At 42.2% G+C, this 17,378-nt stretch overlaps 3 protein-coding genes across 5 annotated transcripts; 2 read left to right on the top strand and 1 right to left on the bottom strand.

Annotated features, from left to right (window-relative positions):
• The first annotated feature begins 2,328 nt into the window (after window positions 1-2,328).
• Window positions 2,329-7,351, top strand: LOC108885629 (protein transport protein Sec61 subunit alpha-like 1). The gene is made up of 12 exons (XM_018680051.2): window positions 2,329-2,489; window positions 3,347-3,414; window positions 3,518-3,583; window positions 3,687-3,765; window positions 4,016-4,147; window positions 4,347-4,456; window positions 4,794-4,947; window positions 5,063-5,223; window positions 5,397-5,594; window positions 5,785-5,976; window positions 6,094-6,170; window positions 6,278-7,351. The coding sequence occupies exons 1-12, from the start codon at window positions 2,483-2,485 to the stop codon at window positions 6,462-6,464; spliced, it is 1,431 nt and encodes a 476-aa protein (XP_018535567.1). The 5' UTR covers window positions 2,329-2,482; the 3' UTR covers window positions 6,465-7,351.
• A 911-nt stretch (window positions 7,352-8,262) lies between these two features.
• chchd4a (coiled-coil-helix-coiled-coil-helix domain containing 4a) lies at window positions 8,263-10,895 on the top strand. The gene is made up of 3 exons (XM_018680050.2): window positions 8,263-8,429; window positions 8,904-9,002; window positions 9,597-10,895. Exons 1-3 carry the CDS (start codon window positions 8,408-8,410, stop codon window positions 9,959-9,961), a joined length of 486 nt encoding a protein of 161 aa, XP_018535566.1. The 5' UTR covers window positions 8,263-8,407; the 3' UTR covers window positions 9,962-10,895.
• On the bottom strand, window positions 10,437-16,828 carry si:dkey-202e22.2 (netrin-4). Of its 3 annotated transcripts, none has more exons than XM_018680049.2 (10): window positions 16,618-16,828; window positions 14,689-15,155; window positions 14,274-14,594; window positions 13,815-13,941; window positions 13,037-13,225; window positions 12,633-12,849; window positions 12,381-12,508; window positions 12,163-12,231; window positions 11,855-12,025; window positions 10,437-11,637 (listed from the first exon to the last, which is right to left on the bottom strand). In XM_018680049.2, exons 2-10 carry the CDS (start codon window positions 14,995-14,997, stop codon window positions 11,501-11,503), a joined length of 1,668 nt encoding a protein of 555 aa, XP_018535565.1. In that variant the 5' UTR covers window positions 14,998-15,155; window positions 16,618-16,828; the 3' UTR covers window positions 10,437-11,500. The 3 variants fall into 3 exon arrangements, with proteins under 3 accessions (XP_018535565.1, XP_050930508.1, XP_018535564.1); XM_051074551.1 differs by lacking the exon at window positions 16,618-16,828 and adding an exon at window positions 16,251-16,352; XM_018680048.2 differs by lacking the exon at window positions 16,618-16,828 and adding an exon at window positions 15,710-16,349.
• Window positions 16,829-17,378: the final 550 nt, after the last annotated feature.

Below are 17,378 nucleotides of genomic sequence, written 5' to 3'. Positions count from 1 at the left end.
AGAGGAGAGGAGAGGAGGTGGGAGGGCATTATGAGGTGTGAACCATTTCATATAAAAGGTAAATATCCATTTATCTAATGTTATTACCAAGATTTTAAGTTCATTTAGTTCAATATTTTCACTCCCTTTTGTCCTGCCATTTATTTCTACAGAGAGGAGAAACAACTGATGTGACATGAAGAGATGCGAGAAAAAAAACATTAAAAAGAAGCGAGGAGAGGAGAGGAGGTGGAGGGTATAATGAAGAGTGCACACTCACATATAAATGGTAGGAAACTAACATCTCTGAAAAGCAGTCTGAAAGCAGCTTTACCTTACATGTAATAACTTGAGAAAAAAAACTGAGAGGTTTTTCTCTTCTTGTGTTTTCCTTTGCAGCCAAGAAAACCAAGTGAACCACGTTTCTACAACTATTTTTGTCATGATCAAACTGTTCAAAAGCTAGTGTTTGAAATACAAAGTGACAACAAAAAGAAATGTCTCAGTTTGGTTTCTATTGTTAATGCTTTATCACATTTATTTTAGCAATTGATGCTATACATTGGAAAATCAGAAGACACTGTACTTTCATAGTGTTATATTATTATATTTAGTACAGATCTCCCATTTCTAAACTTCAGCTTCAGTTAAATGTTTCAGAACATCTGAGTACACTCACAAATATGCAACCCTCCTTCCCCAATCCCTTTAGGTAAAATAATTGGCTTGGAAGGCATATAACACCTTCATCATGTAAATTAGTTTACCAGCTCTTTAAATTTACATTCATGAAATCTTCCTGGTCTGATCAGGATGAGTCCTGATGCTTCACTGAGGCAGTAAAATATGTGCATAAATTCATAGCAGTCCAATTTAGCTTTAAGCACACATATTATGTGTATAATGAGGAGGACTGAGTACCCATGGTGGAGATAGAGAAGAAAGCAAATGCAAACGCCATTGAGGACATCTGGTGGACGAGTACAACAAATCCAGGCACAGAGTGAAACTCAGCCATGACAGACAATGCTAATCCTGACTTTCATCTGTCTTGAATAATAGACTCATCAGTGTAAAAATATAATTAAGTACTTCCAGCTATAAATTTGCCCACCTGAGCCAGTCCCTGTCCCTGGCATGATGTGCAGCAAGTGAGAGAACAACTGCTGATTCTCTGGGTTTAGAATACTAACAAGTTTTTTTACTAAGTTTGGCTAAAAGAAATTTTTCATGGAGCAGAGATGAGTGGTTATTAGTTATTATTATTATTCATTATTATTTGTTATTATTAATTATTAGTCCATTTGAAAGAATAGGTAAGCCTCCTAATGAAGTTACCTATTACACTGATTCCCAGCCTTGTACAGCCATGACCCCTCATCAGTTTGATCATAACACACAGACATATACATATACATATACAAAAACATATATATGTACATAGACATATTTTTGGCACAAATGGAACCCCAAAATAAATACAAGGACCTCAAAACTGTTTTCAGCATGAACATAATGTTTTAAGGCTCCTGTAGTGTCCACAGTTGGACAGCTGAGGTAAGCCTGAAGCAAAACGAAAAAATGACAAACATTAAATTTATCTAAATGTGGAGTTGGCAGCTGCTGGGATCACGATGAGGGCTACAGTTTAGTATAGTTCAGTTTTGACAGGGTTGCATTATTACTTTTTTTTTTTTTGTCCTTTTATTCAGAAACACATCTTTTCAAATGTCACCTATATTACAAAGTCTGCACAATGCTGACTGTACCTGAAAGTCTCACAAAATTAGATTATGTCAGTAAGAGAAGTAATCACCTATCTATTTTCAATACAGTCTCTAATGTATCAGTTTTCTACAATAACTCAGACAGACTATGTAAAATGCCTGCTTGATTAGTATACCATTCATATGCTGATGAAACATGTGGGGCCAATAATGTGAGCAGAGGACAGAAGACTGCTAGTTGTGCATTTTTAAAATACACACTTGGTCAGTTGTTTGACCAGTTGTTTGACACATGAACTGTATATTTTTATACAGTTTATGCTCTGGCCGGATTCTGTAGTAATCTTCACTTTCATCCATAGCTCATATTCATAGGTCTGTCAGGGGGGTGGGGTCAAATGGAGGAGTGTGTAGTTCACTGATCAGAGCTACTGATGGGTCCGGGCTGGGGCGCCCTCTGGAGGATTGGAGAACTCAGAGTTATAGCGATTAAATTCTAAATATTAAAACAACTTTAATCATGCATGTACCCGAGTTTATTTAAGATTTATCATTTTAGATGAAGAGAGCTGAAGAGACATGGCTGTGCGCGGCGCGCCAGCGTGCAGTGTGACGTGTGTGTGTAACAGAGAAGTGACGTGTGTTAGCGGCTTGTGTTGGTGACGTGTCTCTGCTGCTCTCTCTTTTCTGACGGAGCGGCTGGATGGAGCCACACTGACCCCACTGAGCACTCACACTGGTACCAGAAACACGCCGGGAGTCGGCCTAAGGACACCATGGGGAGTACGTGAAATTCCTGTGTTTTGTACACGTGTTAATGGTGATTTAAAGTATCTGCTGTCTTTTTTAAATTTCGCAATAGTAGCGGAAATAAAGCGCTGGTCGGTAAGCTAATTGGCTAACCTTGGGCAGGTTAGGTGCCAAGTTAAGCTAGCATATAACGGTATCTTATTTGAAGTTTGTATTGTAATCAAATTTCGTCTCGTTGGGGTTAAGTAATGTTACAGAGGTTTATTTCACAGTTAGGGACGAATTCTTAGGTATCATGCTTGTTCTTTATATGAGCTTCCTCTTTTACAGTGATTGCTCACTCGTTCTGTGATTGAATGCTAGTTAGCATAATGCTAACGTTAGTTAGCTGCATGAACTGATCACCTAGGATAACTTACAGTAAGAACAAATTGAAACTGGTTGCCCCATGCTTTTTAATATCCGTTGACGGATTTGCAATGGCAGCTTAACTGGTCGTACACCTGGGTACCACAGGGGCATATGTTCAGTCACTTGCTGTCAAAATCAGTTTTAGTGATTGACCCAGCACCGAGACAAAACATCCAGCAGTGTAAACGCAAGCGGTCCAAAAATGACTATACACAGGATGCCAGTTACTTTTAACATTGCTTAACGTTATGATTTTTTGGGGCTGTTCTTGTTGCTGCTCCGGCCAGTTGACAAGACTGCCATGTTTAGCTTTACTGGCAGCGTTTAATTGCAGCTGTTGGTTAGTGATGACGTAGCGTCTAAGCTAACTTGGTTTAAGAGGAAAATTCAAAAGTTGATGATACTGCAAGGAGAGGTTCAAACATGAAAGTGTAAAATGCAATGGTACTATTTTGTAATTTGCTAATTTCTCTCTGCAGTTAAATTTTTGGAAGTCATAAAGCCATTCTGTGCAGTCCTGCCAGAAATTCAGAAACCAGAAAGAAAGGTACGTTTTGATCTGTTATCATATATTAAAGTTGTATTATTTATCCACTGTGCAAGTATTTGGATATGACTGAGACCTGATCCTTTTTTTTTAATCCTTACAGATTCAGTTTAGAGAAAAAGTACTATGGACTGCCATCACACTATTCATCTTTCTGGTGTGCTGCCAGGTTGGTTTCTGTGGATGACAAATTGTAATGGCACCTACTGGTTCTGTTATTGGTGACAGTGGTTTGTTGTGGTGTTTGACATTTCCTTTTCTTGTTAATTCAGATTCCACTCTTTGGCATCATGTCTTCAGACTCAGCAGATCCCTTCTACTGGATGAGAGTAATCCTGGCTTCCAACAGAGGTGCTTGAATTGTACATTTTAAATGGACTGTCGCTGTTTAATCACAAAGCTTTTTTATGTCTGCATCTCAAACAAGGAGAAATAAGCACATTCCAGTGTTGTTATCAGGTCTGACATAATCTCATTATCAGATGTGATAAGTCAAAGGTCAACAGTTGTGGGCTTTCTTGAATTGTTTTTGGTACTGCCGCTGTTGTCATAGTAACTAAGGCTGATTAGGGCTCTAAGCTCTGTCCACTTTGTCCTCTAGGTACTCTGATGGAGCTGGGTATCTCACCCATTGTCACCTCAGGCCTCATCATGCAGCTGCTGGCTGGTGCCAAGATCATTGAAGTTGGAGACACTCCCAAGGACAGAGCCCTCTTCAATGGAGCTCAGAAATGTAGGTCTCATTACTCACTATAGCTGCTTTGTGGTTTTTTTTAGAACTATGTCACATACCTTTGAAGCCTTTTGCAGATGTCGTATACTTTGAAGCTTGCACACTCACAGCACTGATCATTTGGAAGGAACATCAGTTTTGCTGCAGCTCTGCCTGAAATGTTGCCAAATGCAAAATCTTTTTTTCTGTCTTTTTGCAGTGTTTGGAATGATCATCACCATTGGACAGGCCATTGTATATGTTATGACTGGCATGTATGGAGACCCTTCAGAGATGGGTGCTGGGATATGCTTGCTCATCATCATCCAGGTTAATGAAAAATTCCCACTGCTGCTCTCTAACTAAACTTAAGACATTTGCTTTGTCTGAAAACCGAAATGTGTGATTTGCTTATCTGCCAACATCAGTTAATGAACAACCGCAAAACATAAATTAGTCTGTTGCTCTGTCAATCAGTTAATTCTTTCTATCTTAAAAAAATTATAAATTAAATGTTTTAATTAAATCATTTAAAATGTCTGTAGTGTAGTTTTTCTTGTTTTTTTTGTCTACTTTTCTTCAGCCGGTAGAAAAAGTCAGGTTAGATGAAAACTGTTGCATCTTTACCTGTCCTGTCTCAGTATAAACACGGTGCCTGTTTCTTTAGCTCTTTGTTGCAGGTCTTATTGTCTTGCTGTTGGATGAGCTTCTCCAGAAGGGCTATGGTCTGGGCTCAGGTATCTCTCTCTTCATTGCAACCAACATCTGTGAGACGATCGTGTGGAAAGCCTTCAGCCCCACCACCGTCAACACTGGCAGAGGTATGGGCACTGGGAGCAAACACATTTTAAAGCGGAGTGACAAGAGATGAGATACTGTAAATATCTTAATCTGTGGTATGATGACTTAATCCTGTGACTCTTCTGGTTCATCCAGGTACTGAGTTTGAGGGAGCCATCATTGCTCTCTTCCATCTGCTGGCCACTCGCACGGACAAGGTGCGTGCCCTGAGAGAAGCCTTCTACAGACAAAACCTGCCCAACCTCATGAACCTCATCGCCACCGTCTTTGTGTTTGCAGTGGTCATATACTTCCAGGTGAGCTGGCAACACCCAACTAAATACAGCCTAGTGTTTTATTTGCTTTCATTGCATTAACCAGATACTGCTCGGTCATAGAAAGGAAAACACTCTGAATGATATTTTTGTTGTCTTTGAATGCTCTGCAGATGCCCTGTTGTTAAACACATATGACTTTGTTTCCTCACCAGGGTTTCAGAGTGGACCTGCCCATCAAGTCAGCACGCTACCGTGGCCAATACAACACCTACCCCATCAAACTGTTCTACACCTCCAACATCCCCATCATCCTGCAGTCTGCCCTGGTCTCCAATCTCTACGTAATTTCTCAGATGCTCTCAACACGTTTTAGCGGCAACTTCCTGGTCAACCTTCTGGGAACCTGGTCTGTAAGTATATAATGGCTTCTCTGTCTCCAGCGCATCCAGTCTCAGTCCTTGCAATGTGTTTAAAGACCAAGAGATTGCATTAAGGAGTCCTAGTGTTATTTGTATAAAGATGATGTCATCAGATTCTGACTCCCCTTTACTCAAGTCACGTTTACGCATCGTCTCACCAACAAAATCTTTTTTCCTTTAGGACACCTCGAGTGGAGGACCAGCTCGGGCCTACCCAGTGGGCGGTCTCTGCTATTACCTTTCTCCTCCAGAGTCATTTGGTTCTGTTTTGGATGACCCAGTTCATGCTGTCATCTACATCGTCTTCATGCTCGGCTCCTGCGCCTTCTTCTCCAAGACCTGGATTGAGGTCTCGGGATCCTCTGCCAAAGATGTGAGTGTGTGTGTGTGTGTGTGTGTGTGTGTGGTGTGCGGTGCAAGCGTGGATGACTTGCTTTTTGTCCCAGTGTCATATTTAACTGTCCATTAATGTCATTTTGTGTGTGTTCAGGTGGCAAAGCAGCTGAAGGAGCAGCAGATGGTGATGAGAGGACACAGAGAGACCTCTATGGTTCATGAACTTAACAGGTACAAAGCAACCTGAGAAAATAGATTACTTCATGTTTGCCACTTGTAGCATATAGAAAGCAGTCTTCCAGAATGTTTATGTGTTAATAATTCTTTTTTATCTGCAGGTACATCCCAACAGCTGCTGCATTTGGTGGTCTGTGTATAGGAGGGCTGTCTGTCATGGCTGACTTCCTAGGTGCCATTGGTTCGGGTACAGGAATCCTCTTGGCAGTTACCATCATCTACCAGTACTTTGAGATCTTTGTGAAGGAGCAGAGTGAAGTGGGCAGCATGGGAGCACTGCTCTTCTAGAAAATACCAACCTTGTGACACACACCAGACACAAAGCATCCACCCCCTCTTGTCATTTTTTTTTTCTATTTTGCATCTTTTGCAGTTCGCACAATCAGTACATTTTGCAGCTGGAATAGGTAATTTTTCTCCGCCACCTTTGTTCCCCATCAGACTTCTCTAGTGTGTCAATGCCAAGAGGGTTGTTTGGGTTACTCCCAGGGTTGAGCATAGTTTTGTGTCTCTTCAGTCCTTTTATTCCAAGAGCTATTACCCACCTCTCTGCAGGCTGCCTAAATCCCCACTGAGTGTGTCTTACCAGCTGAAGAATGCCTAAAAACACACAAGTGTGAGGTGCTGTCTCAGACTTACCTCAGGCATTGTTCATTGCAGCATGTTCAAGGAACACTAAGACAGCAACAACATGTTAGTGCTTATTTCAAGCTGAGAGCACTGTGCCTGGACATTTTGGGGGGAGTTGAAAGAAAGCCATGTCATGTTCATCACATAACAATCATGCTTGAGGTTCCTAGGGCCCTAAGGTAGGATGTGAAAAGTATAAATAAAGTATACTTGTACTCCTGATAAGGTTTCCGGTAATCTCAGACAAACTGTTGGTGGTTTTTCATTTATCTTCATTTTGATATTTTAAATGATGGACTATGTTTATATTCACTCTGGTCTTATGTAGGGCACAGTGTTTGTCCTCTGTACTTGGGTCCTCAAAGGAAAGTGTTTGTCTGTGTTGTCATGCTCTTTTATTCCCAGACTGAATCGCTGCACAATACTGCCGAGATGGTCGGGATGAGGGTGGGTTTGATAGGGATGAAAAAGGGGTTTCATTTTGGTTTTTACTTTATGTAACAGACATAATTGTGTTATTAAAAAAAACAGGATTTTTTTCCAAATCATGTGGAAATCATGTTTTGATTCCTGTTGTGTCATTGTTGTATTTGTGGGGAAAATAATGAGGAATATTCCATAGTGGAATAGCAACAACTTTAGCTTAGGTTATTGATAGTTAAAAGTAGGTTTGACACTTAATGACACCACAGAAAAGGTCTCACATTCAATGTTTCGATCAAATTTTGCTTAATATGGCTTTAATTTGATAATGAAAAGTGACTGAGTGAGCATTAACAATAGATTTTTTTTTTTTCAAAATTATTATCATATTTTGTCTCAACTTGAATTTTAGTTTACCATTTTTCCCAAGTTCACCTTTCCATCTTCGAGGTCTTCACATGAAAAAATCCAGGTCCTTGCAGATTTTAGAGTATGAGATATGTAAGCTCACAGTGATAATCATCTGTAGTTCGTTGAGCACACAAATATGGCAGCACTGTATCACCTTTAGAGGAATGGAACAGACAACAACCACAGCATGTCTCCTATACACTTTGGTAAAGAGTGGTAGAGAGAAAATTGGAAGAGTGTGTGAAGTGGTGTATTGAAGAGGAGTTAAGATCCTTTATTACTCCCACAGAGGAGAAATTTATGTTGTTGCAGCAGCAAAAGGAATAGCAAAATAGAAAAAGGCAAAATGTAAAACAAGATAATATATAACAATATATAATCTTAGGAAATGGGAAAATATTGTTACATTTATTTGGTAATTGAGTTTATTTTACCACACTTTATTATGATATTAAATCAATTTATACCTATAAATGTAAGACTGTAGTCATTTTACGGTTTAATTGAGTAGACTGTTTAATTATTAAATGTAAATGTTTGGTTAACTTGCCTGTTTTTTGTTTGTTTGTTTTTTTCAAAAAAAAAAAAAAAGGCGGAATGACGTCATAATCGTGCGCCCACATGTGGACAGGTCACAGGGGTAACGGGGCTGCTGGACGCCGGGTAACTTGTCAAATGAAATCGTCGCAGTTACCGAGTAATTTCTCTCACACTAGTCACTTTCTGGCGCAGGCGACGAGGCTCGACGGACAAAAACACCGGCAGACATGTCGTACTGCAGGCAAGAGGGTAATGTCGGTGCTCTTTCATTCATTTTCAGTTCTCGTCTGAGCAATGTCACCGAGTTAGCCACCATGCTAGGCTAACTCTCGAGAAACAGCGTTAACTAACGGCAGCTTACCTAACTACCTAGCTGCGAGGGAAGCCAAGCCGCTAGAAACAGCTAGGGGTTCATAGTATTTTCTGGCATTTTAATACTTTAACGTAATAGTCACGGCAGTAACTTGACATGTAGGCGCAGCGACAAACAAGGAGAGTTGTTAAACGGTTAGCTCCAATCCAGGGCTGTCAGACGGCGGAGCAGGTTAAACTCAAGCCAAAGCTACCGGTAGGGTGCGCCCCGATGGGTCACTGTCAACCAGACAGTACAACAGGACAATGTGATTGATGTATCAGTGAGAAAATATTATCCTGAATTATACTATTAAGTGCCAGGTTTTCTGACTCAAGAATTTGTTGTAATCCCTGGTTTTCTATCTTTAGGTAAAGATCGCATCATCTTTGTGACCAAGGAAGATCACGAGACGCCCAGCAACGCTGAGCTGATTGCAGATGACCCCAACGATCCGTATGAAGAGCAAGGTTAGTCATTTGTTTGTTGTAGAAAAGCAGAACTAGACTTCCAAAAGTTTCCAACAATGAATTAATCTTACTTGCAGCTATTTTCTGTGTAACCAAAGCCACGTAAGCCTTTGTGCAAAGGACTCCACTGTTGTTAAAAATACATTAGTGAGCCGCACTGTTGCACTGGTGACATGTTCTTGAATTACCATGAAAACACGCAGTGTAGTTTATTTTGAATCAATCCTCCACACACCTCCCTGCTTCAGGAGATATTTGGGCACCAAATCTGCAGCTCATGATAATCTGTAACAGTTACACTGTTTAATGCTGTTTGAATTAAATTTGCTAATAAGTACAGCATCTGGCTGTTTAAGGAAAGGGTTTAGCCTTTTAAAAGAAAATTAAGTGCTTGTCAGCGGTCCTAAAAGATTGACTGGGGGCTGAGAGTCCCAGACAGGTTAGGGAAGTCTAGAATGTACTGAATTACAGACTAGCATATCATTGATCTTGGTCTTTGTTGACAGTATCAGAATATTCATTATGACCAGCTTTTCTCATTAATCATTAAGGCATTCTGCTGATTTGCTATTGTTTGACTTCCTGCTTCTTCAGGCCTGATCTTGCCAAATGGAGACATCAACTGGAACTGCCCGTGCCTGGGTGGCATGGCCAGTGGACCATGTGGCTCTCAGTTCAAAGAGGCCTTTTCCTGCTTCCACTACAGCAAAGAAGAGGTGAAGGGCTCTGAGTGCATCGACTACTTCCGTAACATGCAAGAATGCATGCAGAGGTACCCTGAGCTCTACCCTCAGGAGGAAGATAAAGATAGCTCCACCCAAGCAGAGTCTGACACTGGTTCTGCCTCTGCTGCTCCGACTGAGGGCTCTGCCTTATCCCCCGAAACTGACGCTACCCCATCCACATCAGATGTCTCATCTGACAGCGTATCGCCTACAGACAGCCAGACTGCCAGCTAAGGTCAATCACTCGTCATCCACAGGCTCTTGTTCTCTGTGTGCAAGCACTGCCCAGTATAAATGACTCTCCGTGAGGAACTCTGACTGGTCTCTTGTCCTGTTTAAGCCTGCAGTGAGGGCTTAGACTGGCACAGCTCTGACATTCACGGGCAGTATTTACAAAGGCCATCAGAGGACGACTTTGGACCTTGTGAATGCAGAAAAACGTAGCGTATGTGCAGAAGTATAGGCTGCTTTATTTTGCTGAGCACTCAAATCATTGGATAATATGATTTAATCACAGTGGGCCAAGCTATTTGCTGCAGGGACATTAGCTCAAAAACTCACTTTATATGCAATAGGTAAATTTATTTGCTGTGCATTCTTATGTCAATCAGAAGAGTTGTTCATAATGTTTGATTTCCTGTTAATGTCATTAGGTCAGGATTATCACTTGATTCACTAATTTACCAGTAATTGCTAGATTTGACAGAAATCTGAGCAGTAATCATTAGATTTTTTTTTATTTGAGCAATGTTCAGCTCAACTTAAGATGGTTTTCACAGTTTAACAGTTGAATCTCTTTGCTTTTCATCACTTGAGACCAAGACACAGGTAATCTGTTACAGCTTCAGTGCAGTGGACATTACATAGACATTAACACCAGTCTTTTTAATTGTGTTTGTTGAGATCTTGTAGAAACTTCAGGGTCTCCATCTGCATATGTTGCCGTATGAACAATGGTTATCATTTTTGTTAACTGACACTGTATCAGGCCTAAACCAAAGTGGTTTGTCGAATTTAACTGTCACTGCATCAATGTTTCTGTTGTCTCAAAACTGTGTAGTCTCTAGTTTGGATGCTGCCGTCACCGTTCAGTGTCATTCAGGCCTTAAAGGACTTGATGGTATTTATCAAACATGTCCAGATTAAAATGATCGTTGAACTATTTCAACTTCCATCTTCCTTTTGTCAGTTTAAACACCAAGCAGAACTTCTTCCTATGTCTGTGATTTTTCTTTTCACACACACTCAGTCTGATGAGTTTTGTGATAAGCTAAAATTGCTTACAAGATTTGCAAATGTTTGTGTGTGATGATGAGTGATTGTGTACAATAACACAGAACCACTCTGTCATATTTTACAGCCTTCACTTATTGCATTATATTGCTTATGTATTTATTATCAGATTCCCTCTATAGGTTTAGCGTTTGACACGTATTTACCAGTCGTAACAAAAGTTAGAAATAATATTTTTGAAAAGCAGTTTGATATTCATTGAACAAATGAACTTGTTACATATTTTCTGTTAGATGATTACATTAATCTTCTGTACATTGCTCTTTACTGGTTTAAAAAACAAACAAAAAAACAAAAAACAAAAAAGATTAAAGAGTCAGTTTGACAAATCCGGCTGTAGACAGTGTATTAGGTATGACCTCTCAAGAATTCATTTCAGTCTTGTTGTCCAGCGATTTTCAGTCCCTTTTCTGAATTTTCCACTGACTGATGAGTGTTCTTGTGAAATGCTTTGATTTCTGCCTTTTTGGATCACATGGCTCATGGACATCCATTCCTCAGGCCCTCTGATATGAGTAGACCCAGCCGAGGTGTCCAGGGAACTACCACACTTTGCATGGTGACCAGCAAACGGCCTGTTCCAGCCTCTTCTGGGCCTGCAAGCAGGTACTCCATACCTGGTATTAAAAAAAATAAAACATTAGACATTAATTTAAAGTAATACTGTTTTCTCCCTTAATGCTCTTGTGATCTTGTCATTGGTTGGTCTCAAATATTCATCTTTTAATGCCGATAGTCTCCTCTTCTGTTGGTGCATCTACTGAACAGTAATTCTGTGCTTCATGTAACATACCATAAATTCCTTGTCTTCATCATGTTTGTCACATGTCTTACCTGGGTTTAGTATGGGACAGGTACAGCCCCGGCTGGTCCAGGACAGAGGATAGATGCTGATTGTCCCCAGGTTTAGTGCCACCTGGCCTGATCGAAGCACCTTTCGAACTTTAACCTGAACTTCTGCATGGCTTCCTTTGTCATGAGCAGAGAGCACACTGGCCTTGATCACTATCATGGGCCACAGACAAGGATCAGTCCAGAGTTAACAAACACTGAGATGGCATTATGAGGCATTAATCCATGTATAGATCACTGTTCAGAGAGCAGTTTTTAAAATAGGGAGAATTGTGCATTTTATTTCTTACCATAGTCATGTTTAGTCTTACAGAGGTCAGATGCACTTCTCAGCTTCTTCTCCTTACAGCTGCACTTTCCTGTGTACAGGGTTATTAGGATATGATCTGATTTATGCATAATTAACTGCACTGTTTCAAACACAGCGATTCCATAATGCTTGCGATGTAGGTCAACATCATAATTAGCAGCACAGCATTATTTCAAAGTGAGCTGTTTGACCACTCACCTGTATAATGCAGAGCAGAGACTGCAAGCTCCTTTGACCACTGTACCTCTTCCTCAATTGGAAACATGTGATCCAGATCAGGGATTTTCCCACCGATAGGCACATTGAACACCTGATTATTTGTATAGCTGTAGAGGCAGAAAGAGCATGTAACATTAAGGTGCATTATCAGCCATTATTGTTCTACTGTATGCTAATTAGCTTCCTTAGTGTTTGGTGGAAAATATGGCCTCAGATTAAGTGCTCAGCTACCTGTGCAGACAGTGCCCAGTGGTTGGATCACAGCTGTGAGGGCAGACACAGGGTTTACAGCCCTCCTCTCCAAAGCCCCAGTAGCCAGGCAGGCAATGGCTGCAGCTCGTGCCCCCTACACCTGATTTACAGTGGCACTGCCCACTCCGAGGATGGCACCAGGGTCCTTCCTCTCCGTGACGGGGAGGCAAAGAGCCCCGTGGATCACACCAGCAGCCTGAGAAGCAGAGACACAGATACAGGTCTGTATGTAGCTCTGTAAACTATAAACATTTGCCAGCAGGTGGAGCTATAAGACATTCATGCTTCTCTTTCATTTCATTCACAAGCTTCTCTAAATTGTTTTTGCTGAGAAAAATATCAGACAGATTTCACAGATTTGAGGTTATTCTCTTGTCTCTTACGTGTGCAGGCGTGGGGGGAGTTTAGGGGCAGGGACGGGTGGCGGCAGTAGCCGTGGCGACAGCGCTGACACCTACGCCCGACAGTGTTGTGTCGGCAGTCGTCGCAAACCCCCCCACTGGTGCCACCGGATGACAGCCATGCCCGCTGGGAGAAGTGACAGCTGTCTGCGTGACCGTGGCACTCGCACTCTGAAGGCGCAGAGTGTGTGTGATGTCACAGTAATCAGAGGAGATGAGAGAGTGAGAAAGAGGGGACACCAGGATGGAGAGGATGTGAAAAGGGAACATGGATGAGACACAAATCATGACTCGGTGTTAAATTTTTGTCTAGTCTGTGTCATCTACTTGTGTACTATAGTCAAAAGGCTTTGCAACTTGTGCTGACATTGACAACACAGAATGCAGTTGAAAAACTAGACCTGCAAGCAGCTATAGTGAGGTATAACCACCCTGATCAACCAAAAGCAAACAGGAGTATAAGACCGCCTCTAAATAGGATTTTAAACAAATGGTTTAACATGTTTGTTTATATACCCTGGTAGACACAGGTGCTCTCCTGCAGTGCACACTGCCAGGGTCTTGACTCTGTGTTTAAACTACCATTAAATGAAGCCTTAATGAGACCTACTGTAAGTATTCAGAGTAGACACCCACAGTTCTCCCCTGATACTCCCTCTACATTTTAAAATATATTCTCTCATTCTCTCACTTTTCTTTCTCAGCAGGATGAATACCCACTGATCTTAACAGTTGTGCAGTCGTGTTGATGGTCACTTACTCTGGCACGGATTCGGCTCCCCGCTGCTGCCGTTGGCGGGCCTCCAGGTGCGATCATTGTAGAGCGGGGCACACTTCTCACAGTGATCCCCTGCTGTGTGGTGAGTACATAGACACCTACCAAACACCTGGAAGACACATCTGGAGCCGCTCAGTTACTTCAGTCACATTAGCAAACGTTACAGACACCGGCTGTCTAGAGACAGCCATAAAATAGATGCGGGCAGGTGGTTTTAAGAGTAAATCAAGCTATTTAAAACCTTTTAACTGTCAGTTTTTCCATCTGTCAGTACATTTTACATCTGGACCTAACATCATGACACCTGTGTTTTACAAATCTGTAATGGAACACAGGCCACCGAAGAGACTGACAGTTCCACTTTCTATCATGGTCTCTTTATCACTGTCTGTTGTTCTTTTACTTTGACACGCACCTAGACACAAAGAAAAAGCTGCTCACCATGTTACTGTCCTGTCTTGTGTCTTGGCTGCCATTGTGTGGTATACAATACTCAGCATGTCCGTGGCACAGGCAGGTCCCCCTGGCCAGCAAAGTATAAATAGCATAAGGTGCTGAGGCTGTGTTTTCTGTAGTGGATGAGGAGGTCAGAGCTGATGCTGTGGGGCTTGTCTGTCCTGTTGGGGGGTTCAGAGGTGTGGAACAGGTCTGAGCTTTTAGCAGCCTGATGCGGAGGTTAGTGAGGGTGAGGTGGGCGAGGGCGTCTGGACTGTAAGGGTCTAATGTTTTAGCACCGTTGGGGTCTAGTGTCCGTAATATCACCTGGGAAGAGGAACAGACCACTAATCAGCACTAAATCAAACATTATGGATCTTCTAAAAGACAAGACATTACGTGTTCATGCATATTCCCTTACCTCACCACCAGTGCAGGGTGTAGCGCTGGTGTAACGAGATGTACACAAAGAGCCTGGTTGACTAAAATCGTCAGACAAACCAAACTCTGAGCTGCAATTGTTCGCAAAAAGCTTAAGAGCCTCCCAGGTCTTCCCAAAATCAGCTGAACGTTCAATGGCCATGGCAGCAGGCCGGGGCGACCTGAACACCAGAACCACATGGGACAGACAGAACTGCGTTTCCAGATCCAACCGGATCTCGTCCTGCGTGGCGGCACCGGCACCCGATGCCCACCAGGTCTCTGGATTCAAGAAAGGGTCGTCAGTCATGTGAGCAGGCGGGTGAATGTCCAGGTGGAGGTGAGGGGTCACAGGAAGATGATGGTGGAGGAAGCTGTTTCCACAGCAGCCTGAGAGGGTGGTGAGGATCCTGCCGCTGGCCAGGTTCCCTATGGGTGGACTACAGGCATGGTCCACACATCTGGAAACTGACACAGAGGGTGATGGAGAATCAATGAAGAGTGAAAAAAGTGAAAAGACTTTTTTTTTTTCTTTTTTTTTATAAATATATCTGGTTCACAAAAGAACAAGCACTCTCCAGCACTGACATCATGGACAACACCACAGTCCTCTTCATTGTGTTTTCTATGAATATTTAATCAACCCAGTCATTGTGCTGCTGCTGCTGCTGCTGCTGCTGTGACACAGAATCCTGTCCTTTCCCCTCTGGATAACATTAAGACTCTCAGGTTTCATGTAACGGCAAGATGCAATGCAGCCACACTATCAAATTCATCTGCAACAGGTACATGACCTTTGCTTTCCTTTTTAGACAGCAAAAGGCATCAGATACCATGTCACTTACAAATGAAAAAAACATGTAAGACATCATCAGATCAATTTCAAGGACATTTAACTGATCAACTAATAGCACAGTCTAACCACAACGGGAAAAATGAGAGGGCACGTTCAGGGACAATGACGACGCAACTGATTCAGAGAAACGGCATCAGGCAGTAACTGAGATAATGATGCCTCTCACCTGCTCCGCTCTGCGTCACAACCAAAATCAGCCAACACAGCGACACCAGCATCTGATGTCGACCTTTCCCAAGCATACTAGACACTCTCATCCTTGTTTCTTTTTGTGTTTGCGACATACACGGTGCGATGAACGCCTTCCAGGAGAGATGAGTCCCAACATTATGTGTGGCCTATCTAAAAAAACACGCGCATTTCTTTGCCAATTACGCAATGCGCAAAGCGTCCAGGAAGAATTCAGGATTCCTCCGACGTCCTCCCAGGAATAATGTTGGATTTAAAAAAAAAAAAAAGAAGAAGAAGAAGTTCAAAGCATTCTCAAGGACAGCTAGGGCATCTCCCTGACAGAGATAGACTCTGCGCCCCAGGTACAGCAAAAATAAAGATCACTGGTTAGTCCAAGAATTACTGCTCCACGTTTGTCATAATAACGAAATGTTGCTCATTTCCATTCGATGGTTTGTCCTCGTTCATCATGCGCAAGAAAAGACCTAGAACTTTTCTATGATCATTAATTCATATAAGCATTTCCATTAACTCACAGCCAACCCGAGAGCTCTGTATCCCAGTCAGGTCAAGCACTCTTCGCGATTACGCATAGAAGAGGAGCGTGCGCTCTATTTATCCATGGTCCCCCCTCCACCCCCACCCACCCACCCACACACACCACACACACACACACACACACACACACACAGAGTAAAGACTTTGAGCTGCAATAACTCTAAACCAAAACCACTCTGCGAAGGTGCATGTTTTCTTCAGTATGGTAAACACTCATCCATGAAGGACTCCGTCAAAGATCGTGCCCAGAGGAGAGCATGCTCGCGACTTTCACGGGCTCGTCAACGCAGTTAATGTGAACCAGCCGCGCAGCGCATACCAGCTAAACCAGGCCCCTACACTAACCAGGGCCTCGTAGAATGGCGAGGAAATTAGTTTATCTGCTCCTGCTCTCCTGTTTTTCAGCTGCAGTAATTCCAAGTTACAGGTCCTTTGAAGTCTAGCAGGATGAAACCTGAGAGGGAGACAAAAATAGTCCTCGGTGCAGTTATTTGCAGCGTGATGGCGCATTGTGGCGCCAAAAGAATCTGACAGCTTGGAGTTTTATGCAAATGAGCTGGACAAGAAAAGGGCCTTTTCTCCCCCATCTGTTTGCCTGACTGGATAGATTACATTGCCAGTCTTCACTAAAACACTGGATAATAAACACACGGTCTGATACATACTGACAGTTTTCTTTTTAAATTCTGTTTCACCACACACATCAGGAAATGTCCAGTCTTTGGCTGAGCTTGATCTGTTTTCTCTCCCTGGCACACATACACACACCGCGCACACACTCCAAGTTGGACGAATAAACACTATGTCTCTTCAGTTTTATGGCTCAACTTCAATTACAGGGGGGCTCAGAAAATTGGAATAGACGCACAGAATTGGATTGGTTTCCATAAATGTCTTTAATGCCTTACAAATTGTTTACAGACCTGCCTGCTCTGCTTGCTTTTCCCCAGAGTGGAGAACAAAAACAAAATTACTAAGGAAATACATATGGGCCAATGATAAAGATGATCTGTGTCATGTTTGTACTGACATCAAAAATGTTATGATGTTGCTTTTGGAGCAGCCAGCAGTGGATTAGTCACATTATTTTGTCCCAGACATCAGTC

The sequence above is a fragment of the Lates calcarifer genome, linkage group LG12, assembly GCF_001640805.2.
Source record: "Lates calcarifer isolate ASB-BC8 linkage group LG12, TLL_Latcal_v3, whole genome shotgun sequence".
Taxonomy (NCBI): domain Eukaryota; kingdom Metazoa; phylum Chordata; class Actinopteri; family Centropomidae; genus Lates; species Lates calcarifer.
This window is presented reverse-complemented; position numbering and strand designations above follow the sequence as displayed.

Excerpts from the sequence above, each read along its gene's own strand:
- si:dkey-202e22.2 (XM_018680048.2), bottom strand. The coding sequence starts at position 15,827 with ATGTCGCAAACACAAAAAGAAACAAGGATGAGAGTGTCTAGTATGCTT. Across the intron at positions 13,942-14,273 it reads CAAGACAGGACAGTAACATG|GTGTTTGGTAGGTGTCTATG; the intron begins GTGAGCAGCTTT and ends TGTGTCTTCCAG. Across the intron at positions 12,509-12,632 it reads ACTGGGCACTGTCTGCACAG|CTATACAAATAATCAGGTGT; the intron begins GTAGCTGAGCAC and ends CTGCCTCTACAG.
- LOC108885629 (XM_018680051.2), top strand. Across the intron at positions 5,977-6,093 it reads CGGGATCCTCTGCCAAAGAT|GTGGCAAAGCAGCTGAAGGA; the intron begins GTGAGTGTGTGT and ends GTGTGTGTTCAG. Across the intron at positions 6,171-6,277 it reads ATGGTTCATGAACTTAACAG|GTACATCCCAACAGCTGCTG; the intron begins GTACAAAGCAAC and ends TTTTATCTGCAG.
- chchd4a (XM_018680050.2), top strand. The coding sequence starts at position 8,408 with ATGTCGTACTGCAGGCAAGAGG. Across the intron at positions 8,430-8,903 it reads GTCGTACTGCAGGCAAGAGG|GTAAAGATCGCATCATCTTT; the intron begins GTAATGTCGGTG and ends TTCTATCTTTAG. Across the intron at positions 9,003-9,596 it reads CGATCCGTATGAAGAGCAAG|GCCTGATCTTGCCAAATGGA; the intron begins GTTAGTCATTTG and ends CTGCTTCTTCAG.